General features: G+C 37.4%; 1 protein-coding gene and 1 long non-coding RNA gene across 10 annotated transcripts in view; one reads left to right on the top strand and one right to left on the bottom strand.

Annotated features, from left to right (window-relative positions):
- The first annotated feature begins 38 nt into the window (after positions 1–38).
- Positions 39–25,828, top strand: part of GTPBP10 (GTP binding protein 10) — a 32,167-nt gene continuing 6,377 nt past the window's right edge. For 4 of the 9 annotated variants that reach the window (XR_014066685.1, XM_081534011.1, XM_081534013.1 and 1 more), the window contains exons 1-9: positions 39–123; positions 3,998–4,191; positions 7,771–7,862; positions 8,526–8,670; positions 16,332–16,405; positions 18,891–18,943; positions 21,524–21,631; positions 22,159–22,236; positions 24,280–24,403. Coding sequence is in view for 7 of the 9 variants with exons in the window: in XM_081534011.1 (XP_081390137.1) it covers positions 91–123; positions 3,998–4,191; positions 7,771–7,862; positions 8,526–8,670; positions 16,332–16,405; positions 18,891–18,943; positions 21,524–21,631; positions 22,159–22,236; positions 24,280–24,403 (901 nt within the window). In the remaining 2 variants the exon portion in view is untranslated. The remainder of the gene's footprint in view (positions 124–3,997; positions 4,192–7,770; positions 7,863–8,525; positions 8,671–16,331; positions 16,406–18,890; positions 18,944–21,523; positions 21,632–22,158; positions 22,237–24,279; positions 24,404–25,828) is intronic. The other 5 variants (XR_014066686.1, XM_081534014.1, XM_081534012.1 and 2 more) reach the window with 3 other exon arrangements.
- Positions 182–25,828, bottom strand: part of LOC145523537 (uncharacterized) — a 39,181-nt gene continuing 13,534 nt past the window's right edge. Inside the window, exon 3 of the long non-coding RNA XR_014066688.1 lies at positions 182–321. This is a non-coding gene — a long non-coding RNA (uncharacterized LOC145523537). The remainder of the gene's footprint in view (positions 322–25,828) is intronic.

A 25,828-nucleotide genomic window follows, 5' to 3' on the forward strand; every position in this document is an offset into this window, starting at 1 on the left:
AGCTGCGGTGGTCGGCGGTGACGTAAAAAGGCAGCGCCGTACTTCTGGGCTTACAGCTTCCGCGGGAGGGAGTACTCGCCCTTCGCAGGCATGGTCCGCTGCAGTTGCGTGTTGTTCAGAAAGGTCCGTGACTAGTACCCCCCTCAGCCTGATGTGCGAGGCCAAGTGCCTCTAACCCCACCTGAGGGTGCAGGTTTTTCGCTTTCCTCCTTCCTCACGTATTTCTTCCTGGGGGCCTCTTTCTTGCTTTTTTTCTTAGTCCTTTTCGCCTTCTTGCTTTTTTTCTTAGTCCTTTTCGCCTCTGGAGAACTCGGGCTTGGCCTGTAATGAGAAGGGCGTGATCACCGATCTTTGTTAGGAAGGTTTGGAACAGGGTTTGAGATTTTTCAGGGGGTAGTGTGCACGTGAGATGGAGGGCTGGGATACTTGCTTGCCGTTTAGGCACGCGATATGGTATAGGTGGAGTGTAGGTTTGACATTTTCTTTTGACTCAAATATGTATTTTCCTTCTTTTAAGTAGTAATATCCATAACTTGTTTTTACATATTTTTTCTTTGAGTGCATTGTTATTACTGCCTTTGTAAAGACGATTTTTATCGGTAAACGAGAATAGGTAACTGACTTGCCTTGCGAGAAACTTTTTGTGCAGTGTGGGTTTTAGAATCGTTTTTGTAAACAATTCGCAGTTGCTTTCAGATTTAAAAACCATTCTGAGATCCTTACTAGCAATGTATTTTGAAACCTACTGGCATCATAGTTTGATCGTTACTTTATTACTAAGGACGAGATTGGGATATTCCTTTTAAGTTTGAGTTCTAAATCTTTGATAAAGCTAGAGCAGTAAAAAAATGTCACATATTGAAAGGGACTGTAAAAACAAGAGTTTTATTTTTGTCGGGGGAAAGGCATGGTTAGTAAAAATCGTCATTAGTGACATTTTACCTCATTCACCTGTTTTCCAGAAAATAGGTGGTCAGAAGAGAGACTTGTGAAGCATAGTACTTGGGCATATAGGGTAACTAAAAGCCTTAAAAAAAAAATAAGAACGACTACATTTTTTGCTGGTTATATTATTAAAGACTACTTGTGTAACTACTGCCATAGCAGTCACTGCCAGTCCATGTGTTCTTTTTGCAAGGGAAATTTACCTCTTCACTTACCTGTGATGCATTTCTGATCTAGCCCTACTGACCAAAGAGTAAATTCTTAAGCTCTCAGAGAAAAATGCTCTGGCTCGCTCTTAAGTTGTTTTATATATTCCTTCCACCCTTACTATTACTGTTTCATGACTATATTTCCATATTCAAATGAAAACCTGTTCTTTGAATCTTTGTTGTGTAACTTTCACTGCAGTCTCAAGTCTAGACTGAGATTTAGCAGTATCACCAAAGGAGCTTTTGATAAATGTGCTGGTTTACCCTAGTCTCATCCCCTTCTCCAAAGTATATCAGAATGGTCAGTGAAGTGTATGTATTTTTGAAAAAAGTCCCCAGATTTTTTTTTTTTTAATAAATTTATTTATTTTAGTTGGGGGCTAATTACTTTACAATATTGTAATAGTTTTTGCCATACATTGACAGGAATCAGCCATGGGTTTACATGTGTTCCCTTTCCTGGACCCCCCACCCACCTCCCTCCCCATCCCATCCCTCTGGGTCATCCCATTGCCCCGGCCCTGAGCCCTTGTCTCATGCATCGAACATGGAATGGTGTTCTGTTTCACATATGATAATATACATGTTTCAATGCTATTCTCCCAGAACATCCCAGCCTCACCTTCTCCCCCAGAGTCCATAAAATTGTTCTATGCATCTGTGTCTCTTATTCTGTCTCGCATATAGGGTTATCGTTACCATCTTTCAAATTCCATATATATGCATTAGTATACTGTATTGTTGTTTTTCTTTCTGGCTTACTTCACTCTGTATAATGGGCTCCAGTTTCATCCATCTCAGTAGAACCGATTCAAATGTATTTTTTTTAATGGCACTTAAAACTATATACTAAGTGACTAAAAGATGGGAATTTAAGAAATTACTCTGTAAGGAATTTTGATAGTCCAGGTGGCTAAGACACAGGATCTGACCAGTAGGAAGTTCTTGATTTAGTGAGGGAAACAGATATAAATCCTAGATGCAGTGTAGGATTTCTAGAGGCCTAATGGCAACCTACTCCAGTATTCTTGCCTGGTGAATCCCATGGACAGAGGAGCCTGGTGGGCTGTAGTCCATAGGGTCACAAAGAGTCAGACACAACTGAAATGACTGCCCAATGTATATACATATATGTATGTATATAATAATAGATATATAATTAAAATTACCGAGTGCCCAGCTAAGCCAGTGGTAAATATTAATTTGAGAAATTAAGAAATACATCAGAAAACAGGACACTGGGATGGGTTTATTCATTGGAAGGACTGATGTTGAAGCTGAAACTCCAATACTTTGGCCACCTCATGCGAAGAGTTGACTCATTGGAAAAGACCCTAATGCTGGGAAGGATTGTGGACAGGAGGAGAAGGGGATGACAGAGGATGAGATGGCTGGATGGCATCACCAACTCGATGGACATGGGTTTGGGTAGACTCTGGGAGTTGGTGATGGACAGGGAGCCCTGGCGTGCTGCAATTCATGGGGTTGCAAAGAATCGGACATGACTAAGTGACTGAACTGAACTGAACTGATGATAGAAAAGAAAAAATGACATTGTAAATAGATGAAACAGCATGAGCAGAATGTCATGGAGAAGTGACAGTACATTGTGTAGTACAGAGTAAAGAGGAGGAGTCTATAGGAGGGGTTGAGTGAATGGAAATGAAACTGGAAGGGTAAGTTAAAAGCTTTGACTGTAGCAGAGAATTTTAGACTATTTTGTAAACAGAAAACCATGAATGGTTTTTGAGTAAGGGAGAAATACGTTTAGAGATCAGATCAATTTTCAGAAAAATAGCTCTGGCAGTGAGACAGAATATATGTTGAAGGAATGACTAGATGCTGAAAGACCAGTTAGGAGCTAATGTTAATGGTCACGATACTAGGGCATGTAGTTGTGCCTAAAGGAAAAATAGTAGAGCTTCAGGGAGAGAAACAGGTATAAAGATTCCCATATGTAACCTCAATGAGTAGAGAAGCTTTAGTTTCATTATTGGAGAAAACCTTGGAGGAACAGAATTTACCTAGGGAAAAGTTTGATTTTGTTTTATAACATGAAAGGTGACTATTATCCTTTCAATACCTAAGATATATATTTGAGGGATTTCAAGTATAAGATACAGATCTTGTTTCAGTTGCTTTAGACTATTAAGCTTACATCTGGTGGAGATGTCCAACTCATTGGAATAGAGAATATCTCACCTGGGTGATAGTTACTAGTACAGACTGAGAAAGTAAGGGGAGAAAGTCTATTGAAAAGTGGGCCAATGGCAGACCTTCAGGTTAGGAAGGACAACAATTGATAATGAAAAACATAGAGTTAATATGGGAAAGTGAGATCAGACAGGAGGTAGAGTAAACAAAAACAGTAAATGTGACATACAGAAACACCTTTTATATTTTTAGGAGTTTTAGTGGCATCAAAGAACTAGAAAGGAGTTCAAAATTGGTAAGCACTTATGGTATCAGTTCAATTCAGTTCAGTTGCTCAGTCGTGTCCAACCCATTGCTACCCCATGGACTGCAGCACGCCAGGCCTCCCTGTCCATCATCAACTTCCGGAGTTTACTCAAACTCATGTCCATCGAGTTGGTGATGCCATCCAACCATCTCATCCTCTGTTGTCCCCTTCTCCCGCCATCAATCTTTACCAGCATCAGGGTCTTTTCAGATGAGTCACTTCTTCGCATCAAATGGCCAAAGTATTGGAGCTTCAGCTTCAGCATCGGTCCTTCCAATGAATATTCAGGATTGATTTCCTTTAGGATGGACTGGTTGGATCTTGCAGTCCAAGGGACTCTCACGAGTCTGGTATACAAATGTTCTTTTTCTCTCTTTATTAGTATGGAAACTTCATTGATAACCTGAGACTCTTCACCAAAGGAGGAAGTGGTGGAATGGGCTACCCTCGCTTAGGTGGAGAAGGCGGAAAAGGTGGTGACGTCTGGGTTGTAGCCCATAACAAAATGACTTTAAAACAACTTAAGGATAAATATCCTCAGAAACGGTTTGTGGCTGGAGAAGGAGCAAACAGTCGGTAAGTATTTACTGAATGACTTTGATTTTATGAAATTAATTCCTCCCAGAAGAAGAAAAAGTTAAAAAATAAACATTTATGTGGACTTTGAAGTAAATAATAGCCTGAATTTGTAACTGAGCAAAAATCTACAATTTTTTTCTCTAGTTAAGGTAAAAGATAAGTATTAAGGTGGTTCTGAAATTTTTAAAGTTTTGTCCTTTTCTTCCAATGTTTATATTCTTTCACACTCCGTTATAGAAACAGAAAATGATCTGAATCTCCACTGTTTTCTTCTGAGATTATCTTTGACAATATTTTTAGTAAACTGTCTAGAATGTTAACTCCACCCGACTGCAATGCTTAAGATTTAGAGACTGTTTGCTGCTACATCTCTTGAATGTTTTCCTTTTGTCTCTGTTTTGATTTTCTCTCTGTGAAAGCAAGATCTTTTCCTTTTTTTGTTATTGTCTGTTATTTTCTGTGAGACATATGATGTTCACCTTAAACTATGAGGATTTTTTCTTTCATTGTAAAGAAAATGAAGAAAAAAATTCTTAAACCTTCCATCAAAATGCAGACTGTGTTTCCTATTATTCTGTTGTTATTCTTTAGAACGTGTTTGTATAAAGCTTAGGCTTTCTGTTCCCTTTTTCTTTTCCCTTCCCAATCAACTGTTTGGTTATATGTATATATATGTATATATATTTTAAAAAATATTTATTTATTTATGGCTATGCTGGGCCTTGGTTGCTGCATGGGCTTTTCTCTAGTTGCAGTGAGTGGGGGCTACTGTCTAGTTGAGGTGCACGGGCTTCTCATTGCAGTTGCTTGTCTTGTTGCAGAGCATGAGCTCTGTAACGTGCGGACTCGGTAGTTGTGGTTCCCAGGCTCTAGAGCACAGGCTCAGTAGTTGTAGAGCATGGGCTCAGCTGCTCCGTGGCATAGGGAATCTTTCTGGACCAAGGATTGAACCCATGTCTCCTGCATTGGCAGGCAGATTCTTTACCACTGAGCCACCAGGGAAGCCCCTGTTTGGGTGTATTTATTTGTCACAATTGTAGAGGATGGAATGTGGCACTTGCTTGGGGAATGGGTGTAAGCAAAGAATAAGAGCCGGTACACAGGCTAAACACCCTGCAACACAGAGTGAGGAACTCCCTGCCGCAACCACAACAGCAAATATTCCTGCCGCAGATACCCAGCAGTGTCCTCAACTTGTAAAGAAATCCTTGGAGAAACCCCTTAAATTTCTTTTGAGCATTTTTGTTTTATGAATAGTCTTTTTAGGGCAAATTTTGAGGTCCCTATATTAGAATTTAATCAGTTTAAAGATCAGAGTGTTGTTTTACTATCTTGATGTTACAGGTGGGAAATAACCTGCAGTTTACATCCTAAAGTAAAATTTTTCACCATTTTATTATTTCTTTTGAAAAGTAAGGTTGCTGCAATTCCAAACTTATTCTGTTTAGATCAGTGGTGAGCTAAAGATGGTGTATAACATTAAATGTTAAGAAAGATTTAAGAAAACTGTGCTTGTGTGTTGCAATTTTCAGAATGTAAAGACTTAAATCTAAAAGATTAATAAGAGCCAACTGGATGAAAGGGAGGAAAAAGCATTACAGGAAAGCTAACAACATGAACAACGTGGAAGACCCAGAGATAGAAGACTAATAATAAAAGACACTAAAAGCAGGCCAGTGTGGCTGGTATGCAGAAAACACAGAATGTAGTGGAAGATGAGACTAGAAAGATTCAGAGCTCTATCATTTCTAAAATCCTGTGGTATTCTCCAGATTGTCTCCTGTCTTCAGTCTCAGTCATCACCTCCAATCCATTCTTTATCCAATTATCTCTCCAGCGCTTTTTCTATAGCATCAAATTTATTAATGTGACTTGCCTATTTAAAATCCTTCAGTGTTCCCCATCACTCTGAGAGAATATTCAAACTCTTTAACATAGCACATCGGGCTCTTTGTGATCTGGCCTACGGTGTCTTCCACCCCACTTCTGCTATGCTTATGCTCAAAATAACTTATTTCACCAAATACCTAGTTCCCTTCTAATTGTGTGTGTGTGTATTTTTTTTCTTTCACTCTCCTGCCTTGATTATCCGGCAAAAATGCTCCTCCCCTTCCAAGTCTTGGTTCAAGCACCACTTCCAAAATGTTGGTAACTGAGTAAGATTTTAATTGCAGATATCTAATAATGTCTACTGAAAGACTGCTTTTGTTCATCATGAGATCTAATCCCAGTAAATTGATTTATGCTTGCTTAACTATGAAAATGATCAAATACCATTTCAGTTATTTAAAAAGCTGTTTACAAAATTATTTTGAAATTTAAGTGGTAAATGTTTTTAATAAAGTAACTTAATAGAGTATTCACTAGCAGTAACAAATAAGAATGAAAAGTGAGTCTTGTCTTTACATTTAAAAATTGCAGCATATCCCAGTAAGAGAGATGTTCTATTTAAATCTTTCTTTAATATATTTCAAATTCATTCATTTTTGTCAATCCAGTTCAATCAACTAATGTTACTTGGGTATCTACTTTGTGCCACTAACTATACTAGATGTCTAGGATAAAATGATGATCTAAACTGTTGTGTTCCCTGCTGCCTTGGAACCTAACAGTAGTCTAGTATGAGAGCAAACATTTATCAAATAAATCAACAATAGAAAATTATCACTGTGACAATTGTTATGATTGAGAGCCTGCACATGAATATGAGTATGGCAGTTCTGACCTAATCAGGGAAACTAGGAATAAATAGATTTTTTAAAAGGTCAAGTACTTAAAATTCTTCTAATCAGAAATAACCATTATCAACCTTTTCATGACTTTTCTAAGACTTTTCTGTGTGTTTACACAAATGTAATTAACTATGTATTTAATATTTGGGGATATAAAAACAGGAGTACAACATTTAGTAACCTTCTCTTTTAACTTTTTTCGCATCCCAGAAAATTGTTAAGAATGCCCGAATAGTCTGATAGTATTGGAAATAACATAAATTACTTTGTCATTCATCTATTTAATTATTGATTTTTTTTTTTTACTGTTACTATCACAATGCAATACATGTCTTTGTGCATATAATAGTTTACATGGTTGTTCACTTATGTTTTTTTTTAGGATAAATTCCCGGAAGTAGAATTACTAGTTAGAAGTTTATACCACTTTATCCTCTCTTAAGCAGTTTAAGAATAGCCATATGAGCCTCCTGTAACTAAAGTACTCTCATTTGAGAGGATTTTTTAAAAATACCTTGTTATTCATCAATGGATTTTTCATGTTTATTTTTGTTGTTGCAATGATCTCTTTCTTTCAAATATACATTATTTTAGTTTATTATGAGTTAAAATGACTTTTGGTAGTTAGCTTTGTACTTAAATTATCACTTAATATTTTTATTGAGATATAATAGCCTAAAATGCAAATAAATATTTTATTTTTTCTTCATTATTTGACCATTTACCATCTGCATTAGAAGAACTGGTTGCTAATCTTCTTTGTATACCATTAAATTTGCTTAAAGCATCAACCATTTAATCTGGCAGGTTTTCTTTATGTTAATTTAACTTTATTTTTTTGTAGAGTTAGTGCACTGAAAGGCTCCAAAGGAAAAGACTGTGAAATTCCTGTACCTGTGGGTGTTTCAGTAACTGATGAAAATGGTAAAATTATAGGTAAGTGTACTGTAGCTTCTTAGATTGTGAATGATGATCTGTGCTCTGCTTAGTTGTATCCAGCTCTTTGCAACCCCATAGACTGTGGCCTGCCAGGCTCCTCTCTCCATGAAATTTCCCAGGCAAGAATACTGGAGTGGGTTGCCATTTCCTTCTCCAGGGGATCTTCCCCACCTAGGGATCTAACCCAAGTCTCTTAACATCTCCTGCACTGGCAAGCTGATTCTTTATCTTTGCACCACCTGGGAAGCCCATAAAATTGTGAGAAATGTGCACATTTTCAAAAATTGAGAGCTGTAAGGAATAGCACCTCTTGAGTTTCAGGATTTTTTTTTAAAAACGTTAAATATTTTAGTTGCTAGTTTGTAAAACAGCTTTTAAAATCATTATATAAAAGTTGTTCAGAATTAGCCAATAGATTTAAAATTATTTTAAAGACAAGAATATTTACTTGGTTTTAAAACAAATAACTAGCCTTTTTCCATCCACTAGCAAAGGTGTTTATCCAGGGTCAGACTTTTAATAGAAACTTGATTCTGTTGTTAAGCGCTTTAGATTTGTAAATTAGACTTTGCTGGCTTCTGTTTCTGAAAGAAGAGTGTCATTAGTGATTAGCTCCACTTAGTAACTTTTGCTTTAAATATCTTCATCTCTCTTTTTAAGGAGAACTCAATAAAGAGAAAGACAGAATTTTGGTAGCTGAAGGAGGTCTTGGTGGTAAATTACTTACAAATTTCTTACCATTGAAAGGCCAGAAGAGAGTGATTCACCTTGATCTAAAACTAATAGCTGATATAGGCCTGGTGGGGTAAGTATCATTCATATTTTTATTTTTATACTTCCTGAGAGATAGTTCATGAATAGGAAATAAATATAAATGGTAATGTGGGGGCGGCATTATTTCTTATTTGTGGAATTTGTGTGTTGTTTGTGTACTTTAAGAATATGCCGCTAAATGTAGTAGTTTTCATATTGCCAACATAGAGAGTTTCATAGTTACTATTCATTTGTCAAGTTCAGTTCAGCTGAGTTGCGCAGTTGTGTCCAACTCTTTGTGACCCCATGGACTGCAGCACACCAGGCCTCCTTGTCCATCACCAACTCTCGGAGTTTACTCAAACTCATATCCATTGAGTCGGTGATGCCATCCATTCAACCTAATCCTCTGTCATCCCCTTATCCTCCCGCCTTCAATCTTTCCCAGCATCGGGGTCTTTTCAGATGAGTCAGTTCTTCGCATCAGGTGGCCAAAGTATTGGACTTTTGGTTTCAACATCAGTCCTTCCGATGAATATTCAGGACTGATTTCCTTTAGGATGGACTGGTTGGATCTCCTTGCAGTCCAAGGGACTCTCAAGAGTCTTCTCCAACACCACAGTTCAAAAGCATCAATTCTATAGCACTCAGCTCTCTTTATAGTCCAACTCTCACATCCATACGTGACTACTGGAAAAACCATAGCCTTGACTAGATGGACCTTTGTTGGCAAAGTAATGTCTCTGCTTTTTAATATGCTGTATAGTTTGGTCATAACTTTTTTTCCAAGGAGTAAGTGTCTTTTAATTTCTTGGCTGCAATCACCATCTGCAGTGATTTTGGAGCCCCCAAAAATAAAGTCAGCCTCTGTTTCCACTGCTTCCCCATCTATTTGCCATGAAGTGACGGGACCAGATGCCATGATCTTAGTTTTCTGAATGTTGAGCTTTAAGCCACCTTTTTCACTCCCCTCTTTCACTTTCATCAAGAGGCTCTTTAGTTCTTCTTCACTTTCTGCCATAAGGGTGGTGTCATCTGCATATCTGAGGTTATTGATATTTCTCCTGGCAGTCTTGATTCCAGCTTGTTTCATCCAGCCTAGCGTTTCTCGTGATGTACTCTGCATAGAAGTTAAATAAGCAGGGTGACAATATACAGCCTTGATGTACTCCTTTTCCTGTTTGGAACCAATCTGTTGTTCCAAGTTGAATTCTAATTGTTTCTTCTTGACCTGCATACAGATTTCTTAGGAAGCAGGTCAGGTGGTCTGGTATTTCCATCTCTTTCAGAATTTTCCAGAGTTTATTGTGATCCACACAGTCAAAGGCTTTGGTATAGTCAATAAAGCAGAAATAGATGTTTTTCTGGAACACTCTTGCTTTTTTGATGATCCAGCAGATATTGGCAATTTGATCTCTGGTTCCTCTGCCTTTTCTAAAACAAACCAGCTTGAACATCTGGTAGTTCACAGTTCACTGAGGTATTGCTGAAGCCTGGCTTGGAGAATTTTGAGCATTACTTTACTAGCATGTGAGATGAGTGCATTTGTGTGGTACTTTAAGCATTCTTTGGCATTGCCTTTCTTTGGGATTGGAATGAAAACTGACCTTTGCCAGTCCTATGGCCACTGCTGCATATTCGAAATTTGTTGGCATATTGAGTGCAGCACTTTCACAGCATCATCTGTTAGGATTTGAAATAGCTCAACTGGAATTCCATCACCTCCACTAGCTTTGTTCGTAGTGATGCTTCCTAAGGCCCACTTGACTTCACATTCCAGGATGTCTTGCTCTAGGTGAGTGATCACACCATCATGATTATCTGGGCCATGAAGATCTTTTTTGTATCGTTCTTCTGCGTATTCTTGCCACCTTTTCTTAATATCTTCTGCTTCTGTTAGGTGCATACCATTTCTGTCCTTTATTGTGGCCATCTTTGCATGAAATGCTCCCTTGCTATCTCTAATTTTCTTGAAGAGATCTCTAGTCTTTCCCATTTTATTGTTTTCCTCTATTTCTTTGCTCAGATCACTGAGGAGGGCTTTCTTATCTCTCCTTGCTACTCTTTGGAACTCTGCATTCAAATGGATATATCTTTCCTTTTCTCCTTTGCTTTTCACTTCTCTTCTTTTCACAGCTGTTTGTAAGGCCTCCTCAGACAACCATTTTGCTTATTTGCATTTCTTTTTCTTGGGGATGGTCTTGATCACTATCTCATGTACAATGTCATGAATCTCTGTCCATAGTTCATCAGGCACTCTATCAGATCTAGTCCCTTAAATCTGTTTCTCACTTCCAGTGTATAATCGTAATGGATTTGATTTAGGTCATTCCTGAATAGTCTAGTGGTTTCCCCTACTTTCTTCAATTTAAGTCTGAATTTGGCAATAAGGAGTTCATGATCTGAGCCACAGTCAGCTCCCGGTTCTGTTTTTGCTGACTGTTTTTCCACCTTTGGCTGCAAAGAATATAATCAATCTGATTTCAGTGTTGACCATCTGGTGATGTCCATGTGTAGAGTCTTCACTTGTGTTGTTGGAAAAGGGTATTTGCTATGACCAGTGTGTTCTCTTTGCAAAACTCTATCAACCTTTGCCTTCCTTCATTCTGTACTCCAAGGCCAAATTTGCCTGTTACTCCAGGTGTTTTTCTTGGCTTCCTACATTTGCATTCCAGTCCCCTATAATGAAAAGGACATCTTTTTTGGGTGTTGGTTCTAGAAGGTCTTGTAGGTCTTGATAGAACCATTCAACTTCAGCTTCTTCAGCATTACTGGTCGGGGCATAGACTTGGATTACTGTGATATTGAATGGTTTGCCTTGGAAACGAACAGAGGTCATTCAGGTACTGCATCCAGGTACTGCATTCTGGACTCTTTTGTTTACTATGATGGCTACTCCATTTCTTCTAAGGGATTCTTGCCCACAGTAGTAGATATAATGGTCATCTGAGTTAAATTCACCCATTTCCATTCATTTTAGTTTGCTGATTCCTAAAATATCGACGTTCACTCTTGCCATCTCCTGTTTGACCACTTCCAATTAACCTTGATTCATGGATCTAACATTCCAGGTTCCTGTGCAGTATTTCTCTTTACAGCATTGGACCTTGCTTCCATCACCGGTCACATCCACAACTGGTTGTTGTTTTTGCTTTGGCTCTATCTCTTCACTCTTTCTGGAGTTATTTCTCCACTAATCTCCAGTGAAGTCGCTCAGTCGTGTTCCACTCTTTGCGACCCCATGGACTGTGGCCTGCCAGGCTCCTCAGTCCATGGAATTTTCCGAAGTACTGAAGTGGGTTGCCATTTCCTTCTCCAGGGGATCTTCCTGACCCAAGGATTGAACCTAGGTCTCCTGCATTGTGGGCAGATGCTTTACCAAGGGGCTTCCCAGGTGGTGCTAGTGGTAAAGAACCTGCCTGCCAATGCAGGAGACAAAAGAGACACAGGTTCGATCCCTGGGTTGGGAAGATCCCCTGCAGAAGGAAATGGCAACCCACTCCAGTATTCTTGCCTGGAGAATCCCATGGACAGAGGAGCCTGGCGGGCTGCAGTCCAAGGGGTCACAAAGAGTCGGACAGGACTGAAGTGACTTAGCACTAGCACTAATCTCCAGGAGCATATTGGGCACCTACCGACCTGGGGAGTTCATCTTTCAGTGTCCTATCTTTTTGCAGAAAAATCAATCAAATGCAGTAGTATAAGAGGGTAAAAGAATGTTACCAGATATTAGGAATAAAATTAGAAATCCAAACAAACCACATCTTAAAAAGTATATAGAAAGAAATAAAGAGTAGGGGGAAAATGACTAAGATATTCTTACAAGTTTTAATAGAAGTATTGAAGTATCATCAATCAGATGGCTAAAGACTGGCACAGATGATCTCAGCCATTAGCTTTACACACTGTTGAGCACCACGTTGGATCTTGTAATGACCATTCCCCTGTCCTTCACTCTCTGTTAAGGAACTGTCCATTCTCAATACTGCAGACCTTACAGTGTTGGTCTCTTTCACCAGCCCCCACCTTCATCAAACAGTGCTATTTAGCTGTCGGGTTTGCTGTGCTGGCACCAGCTGGAGGGAGATAGATAGCAAGGTAGAGGTAGATAAAGGAAGGGAAATGCTCAGCTTTGCGTGTCTCCTCTCCCTCTGTCCTCCCCTCCCAAGCTCCCCTGCAGCATTCCACAACAGTCAGATGGGAGGCCTAAGGAAAAGGGAGCAGAAGCTGCTGCTTACTACAACTGCCACTTCCATTCCTTGCCTTTCCATAGCTTCTCACCTCTTTTCATCTTCCTCTTCTCATATCTCACTGCTGCTTTATCACACTCTTCACTCTGAACTCCTCACCTCTTTCCATGCCTGTCTAAATCTTACCAGCAGGGGCTTAGAGTCCACAGAGGCCTCATACCTGCTGAAGTTGTAACAGAAAAAGATGAGATCTTGGCATTAAAGCTTGCTATTCACGTTTAATTTTTTCAATAAAACATAGTTATGAGGGTAATCAGTCATAGGTTCTGTCATACTATTGGGTTGGGCAAAAAGTTTGTTTGGGTTTTTCCATAAGATGTTATGTTATGAAAGAACTTTTTGACCAACCCAATATATATTTTTAGGAACTTTATGGACTGGATAGGATTTTGTGGTAAGACTGAGAATCCAGCCATTCACTTTCTCATTTTCTGGAAAAATATGTTTCAATTTCCATAGAGATATCCTTACAGCCTAAGAAGAACACACCAAGGTTGAGTAGTGAATACAAGTAGGGTGGTGATGGGAGACTCAAGTAAGACTGTTTGTGTTAGAATCTCAAATCTTCTGAAGGCCAGCTGGATGGTCTTGAATACAATATCTCTAAGCCTTTGTTTTCTCTTTAATAGAGGATGGCAGTAGTTCCTGCATTAAAAATGTTATTGCTGAGTAAGATTGCATTTGCAGCATAACAGATGTCTTGGATTTATGAATGCTCAATGAGCGAATGGTAGCTGCTATCATTATCATCATAATATATTGTCGGCTTATTAGAGACCACGTATAATGAAGTGACTAAGCTTTTCAGAAGTGGACTTCATATTAGTTAATGTCAAGCATCATGATTCTAGAGCACAATGTTTAACATATATGCTAGTGCTTTTAATTAGGTAACTATTCTTAAAAAGTTACCTAATGTGAATACCAGCATAAGCAGATACCCCTTAACCTTTTAAGCCAGCTTCAGAAATGAACTGAGCCTTCAAAGCAAGTTATCATGTAACTAGTATACTTGTGCTGCTGTGGTTAAATCTGATCTTTGCATGGGTTGGACTTCAGCCTGTAAAATCTTTATTAGGTAACTTTCAAGAAAAATCTGTTATTGGTTCTTCAATCATTAGCTTCCTTTTTCTTCTTATATTTTGATCTCTTTGGAAATAGTTGCATTTTTTCTGTGCTTAATATTGTTATGAAAATATGAGGATATTAGAAATAAGCAAGTCCAGCTAGTGACAGTCATGGCAAAAATGATTGCAATTTGCTTTTCAAAAAGTTACAAGAGCCTAGGTGTAAAAGGATATAAGAAAATACTGTTTTTCCAGGGGAAATGAGTCAAGCAATCTTGTGTAATTTTATTCTAAATTTATTATAGAAATATTTTAATAAAGAAGATTGTTTAAAGAACTTCATTAACAGCTTAAAATTTTTTATAGGATTCCAAGTTAATATTTGTAGAATATTACACTATTATTCCAAATGAAAATTTGGCAGTTTTGAGAAAAGATCATGATTTGAATGAAAGCTGTGAAGACAGGGATAACATTTGTCCTGTTGGTTGCTGTATTTCTCATGCCTAGTATATTGCCTGACTGAAGTCAATGCTCAATATTTGTTGGATGACTTTTTAAATTGAGATACACTTGACATATAACATTAGTTTCAGGTGTATAGTGTAATGATTTGACATTTGTATATGTTGATCACCACCGTAAGTCTAGTTAGCATCTGTCACCATGTGTAGTTAAAAATTTTTTTTCTTGTGATGAGAATTTTTAAAATTTATTCTCTTAGCAACTTCCAAATAGTACTGATTATTAATTATAATCACCATGCTGCACATTATATCTCCATGACTTACTTATTTTACAACTGGATTTTTTTTTTGGCTGTGCCGCACAGCTTGTAGGATCATAGTTCCCCAACCAGGGACTGAACCCTGGCCCTTGGCCTTGAAAAGCACAGAGTTCTAACCACTGGATGGCCAGTGAATTCCCTACAATTGCATGCTTTACTTTGTCACTCCCTTTACCCATCTTACTCCTCCCTCCCCCTACACACATTTTCTGTATGCTTTCACCCATTAATGGACACCTTAGATTGCAATCACATCTTGGTTATTGTAAATAGTGCTGCAGTGAACATAGTGGTGCGTATATCTTTTCAAGTTAGTGTTTTGGGATTTTTTTGATAAATACCCAGAAGTGAAATTGCTGGATCATATGATAGTTCTATTTTTAATTTTTTAAGGAACCTCCATACTGTTTTTCATAGTGACTGTACAGTTTACATTCCCATTGGTTGAATTAATTTAATGAAAATATCTGAATGATTTTAGCAAATTACCTTTTAAGTGGCCCCCATTCTTAGTACTTTCTTTCATCCATTGGGGGCTTTTCTTGAGGGATATTTAGCAATAAAATAAAAACCTTTAAAACAGCCAGATATTTTAATGTAATATTTCCTTATCTAGAAATTTACCTCAAGGAATAAAGGTATATGTAAAGGTTCAAGGATATTCACATCAGTGTTTAAACTTTAAAAAAAAAAAAAGTTTGACAAGAAATTAGTGCTAATTTGCAGAAAGAACAAAAGAGATGTCTGTTAATTGCACCACTTAATGTTAAAGTGACTTAATGTTACTGTATGTCTTTCTAGCTGTATGCACATTTTTTGTAATGCTATTTATAACAGTAAAAAAATTTGAGACCACTTAAATGCCTAATAATAAGAAATTAGGTAAGTAAATTACAGTGTACCCTTGAAATACTTTCACCTTATATAATTCAGTTTAAAAAGGAGGCCAACCAACTATAAATAGCCTTTTAGTGAAAAAAGGAATCAAAGCTGAATCTAATCAGATATCTACCAGTTTATAGGAATATGTTAAAGGGCATCATGTGTCAGCAGAAAAAAACAGACTGGAAGAGAAACTACAGGACAAATGACCCAGTTTCTTTAAAAATAAAATTGCAAAGGAGAGACAAGTTTGAAAGGGAGCCTGTACTAAGAGAAATTTAAAAGATACATCAACCAGTTGTAATACCCAGACCTTATTTAGGTTTTTATTTAAATAAACCAACTTTAAAAAAGTTATTAAGACTGTATTAATATTTGTTGAAGCTAGATGATAGCTAAATCATGTTCATTACTTTGCTAGTGAAATGTCCATATGAAATGTTTTTTTAAAAAAAATCCACAAAACAGTACAAGAAATATTTTGTCATTGTTGGCTATAGATAGTGAGTTGCAGGTATTTTTATTTAATTTCTTTTTATCTTTACCTTTTTTATAAGTATATTTTGTTCCTCAAGTATTTCAAGATTATTATAAATTTATATTCTGCTTTTAATTCCAGCAATATTCAAGAAGTCTGTTTTTTGAAATGTTAGGAATTCAGAGATAAGTATTAAAAATGCTGTTATTTGTTGTGATGTATTAATATGAATTTATTTTCTTGTTTCAGATTCCCAAATGCTGGAAAATCCTCTTTGCTAAGTAAGATTTCTCATGCAAAACCTGCAATTGCAGATTATGCATGTAAGTACAATTTTTTTAGTGTATGGAGGTATATTTTAAAGACTAATTTTTCTTTGAGTATGAATAAAATATAACTGGGGTAGCCTTAGTTTGAAAATTCTTGGCAGACAAGAATATATGGATTTCCCATTAATCTTTGAAACCTCTATAGCTCTCAGCAAAGTTCCTTGTACTTCTTAGATACTTTGTCGCATTTATTTCTCTGTTGCATAATCATTTGTTTGGTTTAGTTATTATTTTATGAGTACCTACTCTTTATCAAACACTGTGATAAATACTAGGAAGGCAGAGATCAGTTCTTTTATTCATTAAGCAAGTATTTATTTCCAGGAACTACAATAAGTTCTGGAGTTATAAAGACTGGTAAACAGAAGTGAATACTGTAAATAATGAATATAAGAGGGTATAATACAGTGTTTTGAAAGAGTGTAGGTGACTGCTTTTGATTTCTTTGGGGAAGTGTGATGGTGGGGCTGAGATAGGAACAGTAAATATGAGTTAATTGGTGACAGACAATGGAGGTCAGAGTCTTTTTAGTCAAAGGAAATAGTGTGTACACAAAGGCTTCTTGGTGGCAGGGCGTAGATTTGTTTGTCTAAAGAACATGTTGTAAGGGGATGAAGGAAACAAGCTGAGGCTAGATGGAGATCTATAGTATAGGCCATATAGGCTGTATTTGATCTTTATAGCTTTAGAAGAGGTTATAGACCCTGATGCTGGGAAAGATTGAAGGCAGGAGGAGAAGGGGACGACAGAGGATGAGATGGTTGGATGGCATCACCGACTCAATGGACATGGGTTTGGGTGGACTCTGGGAGTTGGTTATGGATAGGGAGGCCTGGCGTGCTGCGCTTCATGGGGTCGCAAAGAGGCAGACACGACTGAGCGACTGAATTGAATTGATTGATTGATAGCTTTTTAACAAAGGATAAGAATGATTAATTTGCTTTTCAAAAATATCTCTTTGCATATAATGTACAAAAGGGATTAACGTGGGACATAAGTGGATCTGGAAAGAACTTAGTAGAACTAGCTATTGCAGTAGCAGATAAGGTATAATGGAAGCTTAGACTAAAAGTAGTGAATGGGCTTCCTGGGTGACTCAGTTGTAAAGAATCTGCCTGCAATGCACAGGCCTCAGGAGAAGTGGGTTTGATCCCTGTGTCAGGAAGATCTCTTGGAGGCGGGCATGGCAACCCACTCCAGCATTCTTGCCTGGAGAGTCCTCCAGACAGAGGAGCCTGGTGGACTATACTCCATAGCATCGCAAAGAGTTGGACACGACTAAAGTGACTTAGCAAGCAAGTGAATGAATATAATAGGATCTCTACCTTCATTAAACAAAATGGCACAGAATGACATTAACATGGAAAGTGAAAGTGAAAGTCGCTCAGTTGTGTCCAACTCTTTTCGACCTGGTAGACTATACAGTCCATGGAACTTTCCAGGCCAGAATACTGGAGTGGGTATCCTTTCCCTTCTCCAAGGGATCTTCCTAACCCAGGGATCTAATCTAACCCAGGGCTCCCGCTTCGCAAGAGGATTCTTTACAGCTGAGCCACAAAGGAAGCCCAAGAATACTGGAGTGGGTGCCTATCCCTTCTACAGTGGATCTTCCCAACCCAGGAATCAAACCGAGGTCTCCTGCATTGCAGGCAGATTCTTTACCGAGCTATCAGGGAAACTATTGAAAATAAAATCATGGAAAATAAAATCAAACAATTCTAGAGTTAATTTTGTACTAACTGCTATAAATCTCTTGGCCAGTATTTATTGTTATAAAATAGGGGATCTTTGAGAAGGAAAGAAGAAAAGCAAAAAGTCATGGAAGGAGGCTACTGTTGGATTGATGAAGTTTGAGGATAATTGAATGAGAAAGGACTAATAGATTTCACATGTAGCCCAAATGATAGAAACCTAAATTCTGCCCCCTGTCCTCAACACCTTTGCCATGCTCTTAAAGTTTGAGAGGGACTTTGAGGCCCACTAATTAGATTAGACCTATGCTTTTGCAGCGGAGAAGGCAATGGCACCCCACTCCGGTGCCTGGAAAATCCCATGGACGGAGCAGCGTGATGGGCTGCAGTCCATGGGGTCGCGAAGAGTCGGACACGACTGGGCAACTTCACTTTCACTTTTCACTTTCATGCATTGGAGAAGGAAATGGCAACCCACTCCAGTGTTCTTGCCTGGATAATCCCAGGGATGGGGGAGCCTGGTGGGCTTCCATCTGTGGGGTCACACAGAGTCGGACACGACTGAAGCAACTTAGCAGCAGCAGCAGCAGCAGCATGCTATTGCAGATTATAAAAATCTATATTTGTCCTTTTCCAAGATAATTATACCTTTAATTTCAATGAATGAGAACATAATCTGAATTAGGTTGTTCACGGAAAGGAAATACTATTTATTTTATACATAACACTAGGATAGTTTTGAGGGTACAATGCTTTATTCTAGCCTTAATTTACTTTTTTTCTTTTAGTTACAACAATAAAGCCTGAACTTGGAAGAATTATGTATAGTGATTTTAAACAGGTGGGTATTTTTTTTAACTTTTATTCTTTTAAAAATATTTATTTGTTTATTTGGCTGCTCTGGCATCCTTTGTTGCAGAATATGGGATTTAGTTCCCCTGACCAAGGATTGAACCTGGGCCCCCTGCACTGGGAGCGCAGAGTCTTAATCACTGGACCACCAGAGAAGTCCCGTAGGTGGCTATTTTTAAAATAAGAATCTTGGTTAGAAATGAAAGTACATGCCTTATTGCTTAGACTTTATAATATTTGACAGTTTCTGTGGTGTTGGAAAAAGTAGCAGGATTTTGTTTTTGATAGTTGAAGTCATGATCAAATCAATTCTGCTGAGCACTATCAGAGTAAAATATTGTATAAAAATAATTCTTCCAAAGTTTGGATACAGTTTGTAATTATAACATTGATTGTATCTTAGTCTCCTTGATCTGTTTGTTCTCATTGCAATTCCATATTTTATTGCTATACTTGATTATTGATATTCATTTCCTAAAAACATATTCTAAAATTCATGGATGTAATTTTATCCCACTTTACTGTTTAAAAAAATTTTTTTTAATTGAATGGGATTTTGGTCTTAACTAGCTATTAAAATTTATTTTTCCTTGGTAAGGAAGAACTATAGTGGTTTTTTTTTTGAGTAATTAGAATAAAAACAAAAAATGGAAAATAATAAAAATTAAAAAATATGTAATGTATGATCAGCAGCTGCATTCCTTAGTGTTTACCCAGATTAATTGAAAACTTACATCCACTCAAAAGCCCACACACACATGTTTATAGCTGCTTTGTTCATAACTGCCAAAACTTGGAGGCAACCAAGATGTCCTTCAATAGATAAATGGATAAATAAGCTGTGTACATATTGAAAATTGAATGTCATTCAGCACTAAAAATAAATAAACCATCAAGCCATGAAAGGACACAGAGGAACCTCCAGTGCTTGTTACTAAGTGAAAGAAGCCAGTCTGTAAAAGCTACATCCTGTATGATTTCAACTATATGATGTTCTGGACAAAAGGCAAAACTGTGGAAATAGAGAAGATCAATGGTTACCAAGGATTGGGAGGAAAGAAAGGTTGAATAGGTAGAAAGGTTGAGTAGGCAGCATACAGAGGATTTTTAAGGGCAGTGAAACTATTCTGTATGATATTGTAATGGTAGATACATGTCATAAATTTGTCAAAACCCATAGAAAGTATAAAACCTAGATGATGAACCCTAATGTAAAATATGGACTTGAAGTGATGATGTATCAGTGTAGTTTCATATAATCCCATGCTGCTGCTGCTGCTAAGTCGCTTCAGTCATGTCCGACTCTGTGCGACCCCACAGACGGCAGCCTACCAGGCTCCATCATCCCTGGGATTCTCCAGGCAAGAACACTGGAGTGGGTTGCCATTTCCTTCTCCAATGCATGAAAGTGAAAAGTGAAAGTGAAGTTGCTCAGTTGTGTCCGACTCTTCGCGACCCCATGGACTGCAGCCCACCAGGCTCCTCCGTCCATGGGATTTTCCAGGCAAGAATACTGGAGTGGGTTGCCATTGCCTTCTCCGTATAATCCAATGACATAATTCAAAAGATATCAAAGATGTATATTCATTAATAATAGTGGTATAACAGTAAAAAAATTTTTTAAAGCTTTAACAATTACATAGAATATTAAATAATAAGTAAAATTATAAGTGCAGGATAATATGAATTTAGAGAACATTATTGGTAATTTTTAAGGGACATCAAGAAAAAAACCTCTGAAGAAAATTTCAGAACATGAGACCTCTATATGTACTTTGCTTTGTCACATAGCTACAACTTTCTTTAAAACTGAAAATTTTAACCACACAAGCAGTGTGTGTAGAGCAGTATTTTTCATCCATTACTGTACATCAGAATCATCTGACTAGCTTAAGAACAACAATGATAAATCAAGCTTGGGCCCCAGTGATTTGAAACCAAATCCCTGGGGATAGGGCTTGAGGATCTGTAGTTTATAGCAATTCCTTAGATGATTATGATATACAGTGAGGTTTGAAAACCACAAGTGTTGAATAATGGTTTATGACTCTAATAATGGTTAATAGTCCTAAATAGAGTATAGGAATACTGTTTCCTTTACTTTTTAAGAATGGTTAAATCCTGGTAGAATATGAACGGTAAAGAACAGTGGTACTAAACAACCATTTACAGATAGAATAGACAGTGCTTACATCCTAAGTCAGTGTCTGCTGATTTAATATCCTTGTTTACTTTTGAGAATTTAAAAACTTGAAATTCTTTGAAAAGTTCATATTGAACAGTATAATTTATGGAATTCTAAAGAGAATTTACATTAATAAATGTTAAGCTAAGCCCTAGAATTCTTAGATTGTTAAAGTAAAAATGGGACTCTTAATTTCTGATAGCGAAGAATTTTGATTCCTAATATATTTATTTTGTTATCAAAATATCTTGGCTTTATTAGAGATGCAGTAATTCAGTGGTAATCACAAATTAGAAACTTTATAATTGAATTATGAACATTGTTGGATGTAATTAGATTTGTGGTTTTCATTTTTTATTATTAAACCATTTAATTTTGTATTAGATATCAGTAGCTGATCTTCCTGGTTTAATAGAAGGAGCACATATGAACAAAGGAATGGGCCACAAATTCCTCAAGCATATAGAAAGAACTAAACAACTGCTTTTTGTTGTAAGTCATATGCCTATCAATGTAATGCTTAAAAGAATGTGAGAATCAATGAATTTAGTTTTCCTAGACATTTTTATAATAACATTTAAAGATAAAGTAGTAGCATATATTAATCCACTAAATCTGTTTAGATAGAGGAGTCAAATTCATTTATAATACGGAGATGGAAATGGAAATGGCAACATTTACTGTATCAGATGAAAGTTTGGCCATATTTGTCAGGTTGAATTCCTTAGGATTTTCTATGTACTACTAAATTACACAGCATTACTTTCCTATTTCATGAGATTATCTTTATTAGTATAAGTTGTTTTATCTGTACTAGTTTCTCATTAATGATTGTGATATTAAAAGAATAATTACAGTGATCTTAAAATATCAGTTTCCCTCATTTCAAATTATTAAATTACCAGAAGAGTATAGATTGAGAAATTATTTATAGCTTGAATGAGTGAAACTTTTCAAAACAGAATTGTATAGCTGTCGTTCTTATGTTAAAGGCAATCTTTTTTCCTTTTTTTTTTCAGGTTGATATTTCTGGATTTCAGCTTTCTTCCCAAACTCATTACAGAACTGCTTTTGAAACCATAATACTGCTTTCAAAAGTAGGTTTTTCTATCTGGTGTAGTATGTAGGGACATAGGACTGTATGAAATAACATGTGACAATTAGAATAAATATATCTTCAACCTCTACTTTTTAAAACTTTGGTATCAGTTAAAGAATTATCTAAACTTGCTGTCTCCAGTTCCTTGATATCCATCCACTTCTCAAACTGTTGTAATCAATAAAACCTCCCTTGATTCCAAATCCCTATTATATAAATTCTTAGACTGACTCCTGCTTAACTTAATTCCTACTTCTTGGACTATTTCTCAGTCTACTTTTTAGGCACTCTGATACCCAGATAGTTTGGTTGTACTTTAGATTAGCTGCCTATTAGATATCTTTGATTGGATGTCCCATTAACTTCTCAAATTTAATATGTGCAGAGCTGAACTTGGGCTTCCCTGGTCGCCCAGTGGTAAAGAATTCGCCTGCAAGGCAGAAGACCCAGGTTTGATCCCTGGGCCGGGAAGATCCCCTGGAGGAGGGCATGGTTACCCACTCCAATATTCTTGTCTGGAGAATCCCATGGGCAGAGGAGCCTGGTGGGCAACTGTCTGTGGAGTCTCAAAGATTCGGACACATCTGAAGTGGCTGAGCACGCACACAGAACTGAACTTCTTTCTTTTTTAAAAAATTTTCCAGCCTCCCTCAGAACCTTATTGAATATGTAAGCCAGAAACCTGGGTGGTAGTGATTCTGACTTTCTCACCACCTGTATCAAGCCCTGTCAGTTTTATGCCCTAAATTTCTCTGAAATGCAGCTATTTGTTTTCACCCGCACTGTTGTAATCGTCAGCCTCTTACTAGCTGGTCTCCCTGCTTCTAGTCTCAGTTCTTTTCAGGCTATGTTTTATAGGCAGCTAGAGTGATCTTTGTTAAAGAACCAAGCAGATGTTTGTTCCCTGCTCTGATGGTCCCCCATAGTAATGGGTTCGGTTGAAGTCTAACCTGAACATGGTATATGAGGCAAAGTTGGGTTCCTACCAAGCATTGTATCTCTATTGCTCCTGCACCCTCTCCCGCTTCCCCCAGCAACACCCTATACATTCTCTATCCAGCCACATGATTTCTCTCTAACACAACATGACGTCTTTTACCTTAATGACTTTATATCCTATTTCCTAGCTACGTTTTTGCCTATTATTGATAATGCTGTGAACATTTGTTTACAGGTTTTTGTGTGGGTATGTTTTCCTTTCTCGGGTATAAATATATATCTAGGGGTGAAATTACTGGATAATAAAGTAAATCTAACATTTTGAGGAACTGCCAGACTATTCTCCAAAGTGACTGCAACATTGAATTACTTTACAATCTTACTAGCAGTGTATGAAGGTTCCAATTTTTCCACATTAATGTCAACATTCATTATTACCTTTTTTACTTTGACTTTCCTAGTAGGAATGAAGTAGTATTTCATTGTGGTTATGATTTGCATTCCTCTCGTGATTAATGGTGTTGAGCATCTTTTTATGTGCTTATTAGCCATTTCTATGTGTTTGGAGAAATATCTATTCAGATTGGTTGCCCATTTTTAAATTGGGCTATCTTTTAATTGTTCAGTTGTAAGAGTTTTTTTATAATTTAGATACAAGTCCCTTATTGGTTATATGATTTGCAAATATTTTCTCCTATTCTTTCAGTTGTCTTTTAACTTTCTTTCTGCCTTTTGAAGCATGGAATTTAAAACTGATGGAGTCCCCTTTGTCTATTCTTTCTCTTGTTTACTTTTAGTGTCAGATATAAGAAGCCACTACCTAATCCATGGTCACAAAGATTTCCTTCTAAGCATACTTACTTTTCCCAAGAATCACACAGGCATAGGATTAATTGTCATTATTTAGTTCTGAATTTTATCGTGCTTAATAGAAGTCCAAATATCTGTATTTGTCTCTAGGCACAAAATCACTTACTGATTTCAGAGGTGTGAATAGGCCCTAGAATACCCAGGCCTATAAAGTATAGAAAGACATTACCAAATAGGTCATTTATATAGGTATTTTAATACAGTTATTTGATTTTTCTCTTTTGATTTAAAGGAGTTAGAATTGTACAAAGAGGAACTTCAGACAAAACCTGCACTCCTAGCAGTAAATAAAATGGACTTGCCAGATGCACAGGATAAATTCCATGTACTGATGAACCAACTCCAGAATCCTAAAGGTAAACCCGTTCATTCATTTAGTGCCAGTTTAATGAATATCTATTTCTCCTTTATTGACTATGCCAAAGCCTTTGACTGTGTGGATCATAATAAACTGTGGAAAATTCTGAAAGAGATGGGAATACCAGACCACCTGACCTGCATCTGGAGAAACCTGTATGCAGGTCATGGAACAACAGACTGGTTCCAAATAGGAAAAGGAGTATGTCAAGGCTGTATATTGTCACCCTGCTTATTTAACTTATATGCAGAGTACATTATGAGAAATGCTGGGCTGGATGAAGCACAAGCTGGAATCAAGATTGCCAGGAGAAATATCAATAACCTCAGATATGCAGATGACACCACCCTTATGGCAGAAAGTGAAGAAGAACTAAAGAGCCTCTTGGTGAAAGTGAAAGAGGGGAGTGAAAAAGTTGGCTTAAAGCTCAACATTCAGAAAACTAAGATCATGGCATCCGGTTCTGTCACTTCATGGCAAATAAGATGGGAAAACAGTGGAAACGGCTGACTTTATTTTTTGGGGGACTCCAAAATCACTGTAGATGGTGATTGCAGCCATGAAATTAAAAGATGCTTACTCCTTGGAAGGAAAGTTATGACCAACCTAGACAGCATATTAAAAAGCAGAGACATCACTTTGCCACCAAAGGTCCGTCTAGTCAAGGCTATGGTTTTTCCAGTAGTCAAGTGTGGATGTGAGAGTTGGACTGTAAAGAAAGCTGAGCACCAAAGAATTGATGCTTTTGAACTGTGGTGTTGGAGAAGACTCTTGAGAGTCCCTTGGACTGCAAGGAGATCCAACCAGTCCATCCTAAAGGAGATCAGTCCTGGGTGTTCATTGAAAGGACTGATGTTGGAGCTGAAACTCCCAATACTTTGGCCACCTGATGCGAAGAGGTGACTCATTGGAAAAGACCCTGATGCTGGGAAGGATTGAAGGTAGGAGGATAAGGGGACCACAGAGGATGAGATGGTTGGATGGCATCACCGACTCAATGGACATGAGTTTGGGTAAACTCCGGGAGTTGGTGATTGGACAGGGAGCCCTGGCATGCTGTGGTTCATGGGGTCGCAAAGAGTCGGACACGACTGAGCGACTGAACTGAACTGAACTAATGAATACCTACTATTTGCAGAGAGTTTTAGGTGTACTATAATCAGTGGGGAAAAAAATTGAAACCTATTCCTCATTAAAAAAAAAAAAGGTGTGTTTGAATAAAGAACACATACCATATGAAACTTTTAAATGTGATGTGGACAATGTGTTATAGGACATAGAAGGGAAGAAAGATGAATTTGAGTTGAAAAGTTCAGGCATGATCAAGAAGTAAAACTGAAACTGGGCTCTTAAAAGAGTTAATCGGATTTGGATCAGAAGAGGAAAAAGTCAGCATATACCTATGAAGTCTTTTCACTTTTAA

This window comes from Giraffa tippelskirchi, chromosome 10 (genome assembly GCF_054371585.1).
Source record: "Giraffa tippelskirchi isolate mGirTip1 chromosome 10, T2T-mGirTip1v1.2.pri, whole genome shotgun sequence".
NCBI lineage: Eukaryota > Metazoa > Chordata > Mammalia > Artiodactyla > Giraffidae > Giraffa > Giraffa tippelskirchi.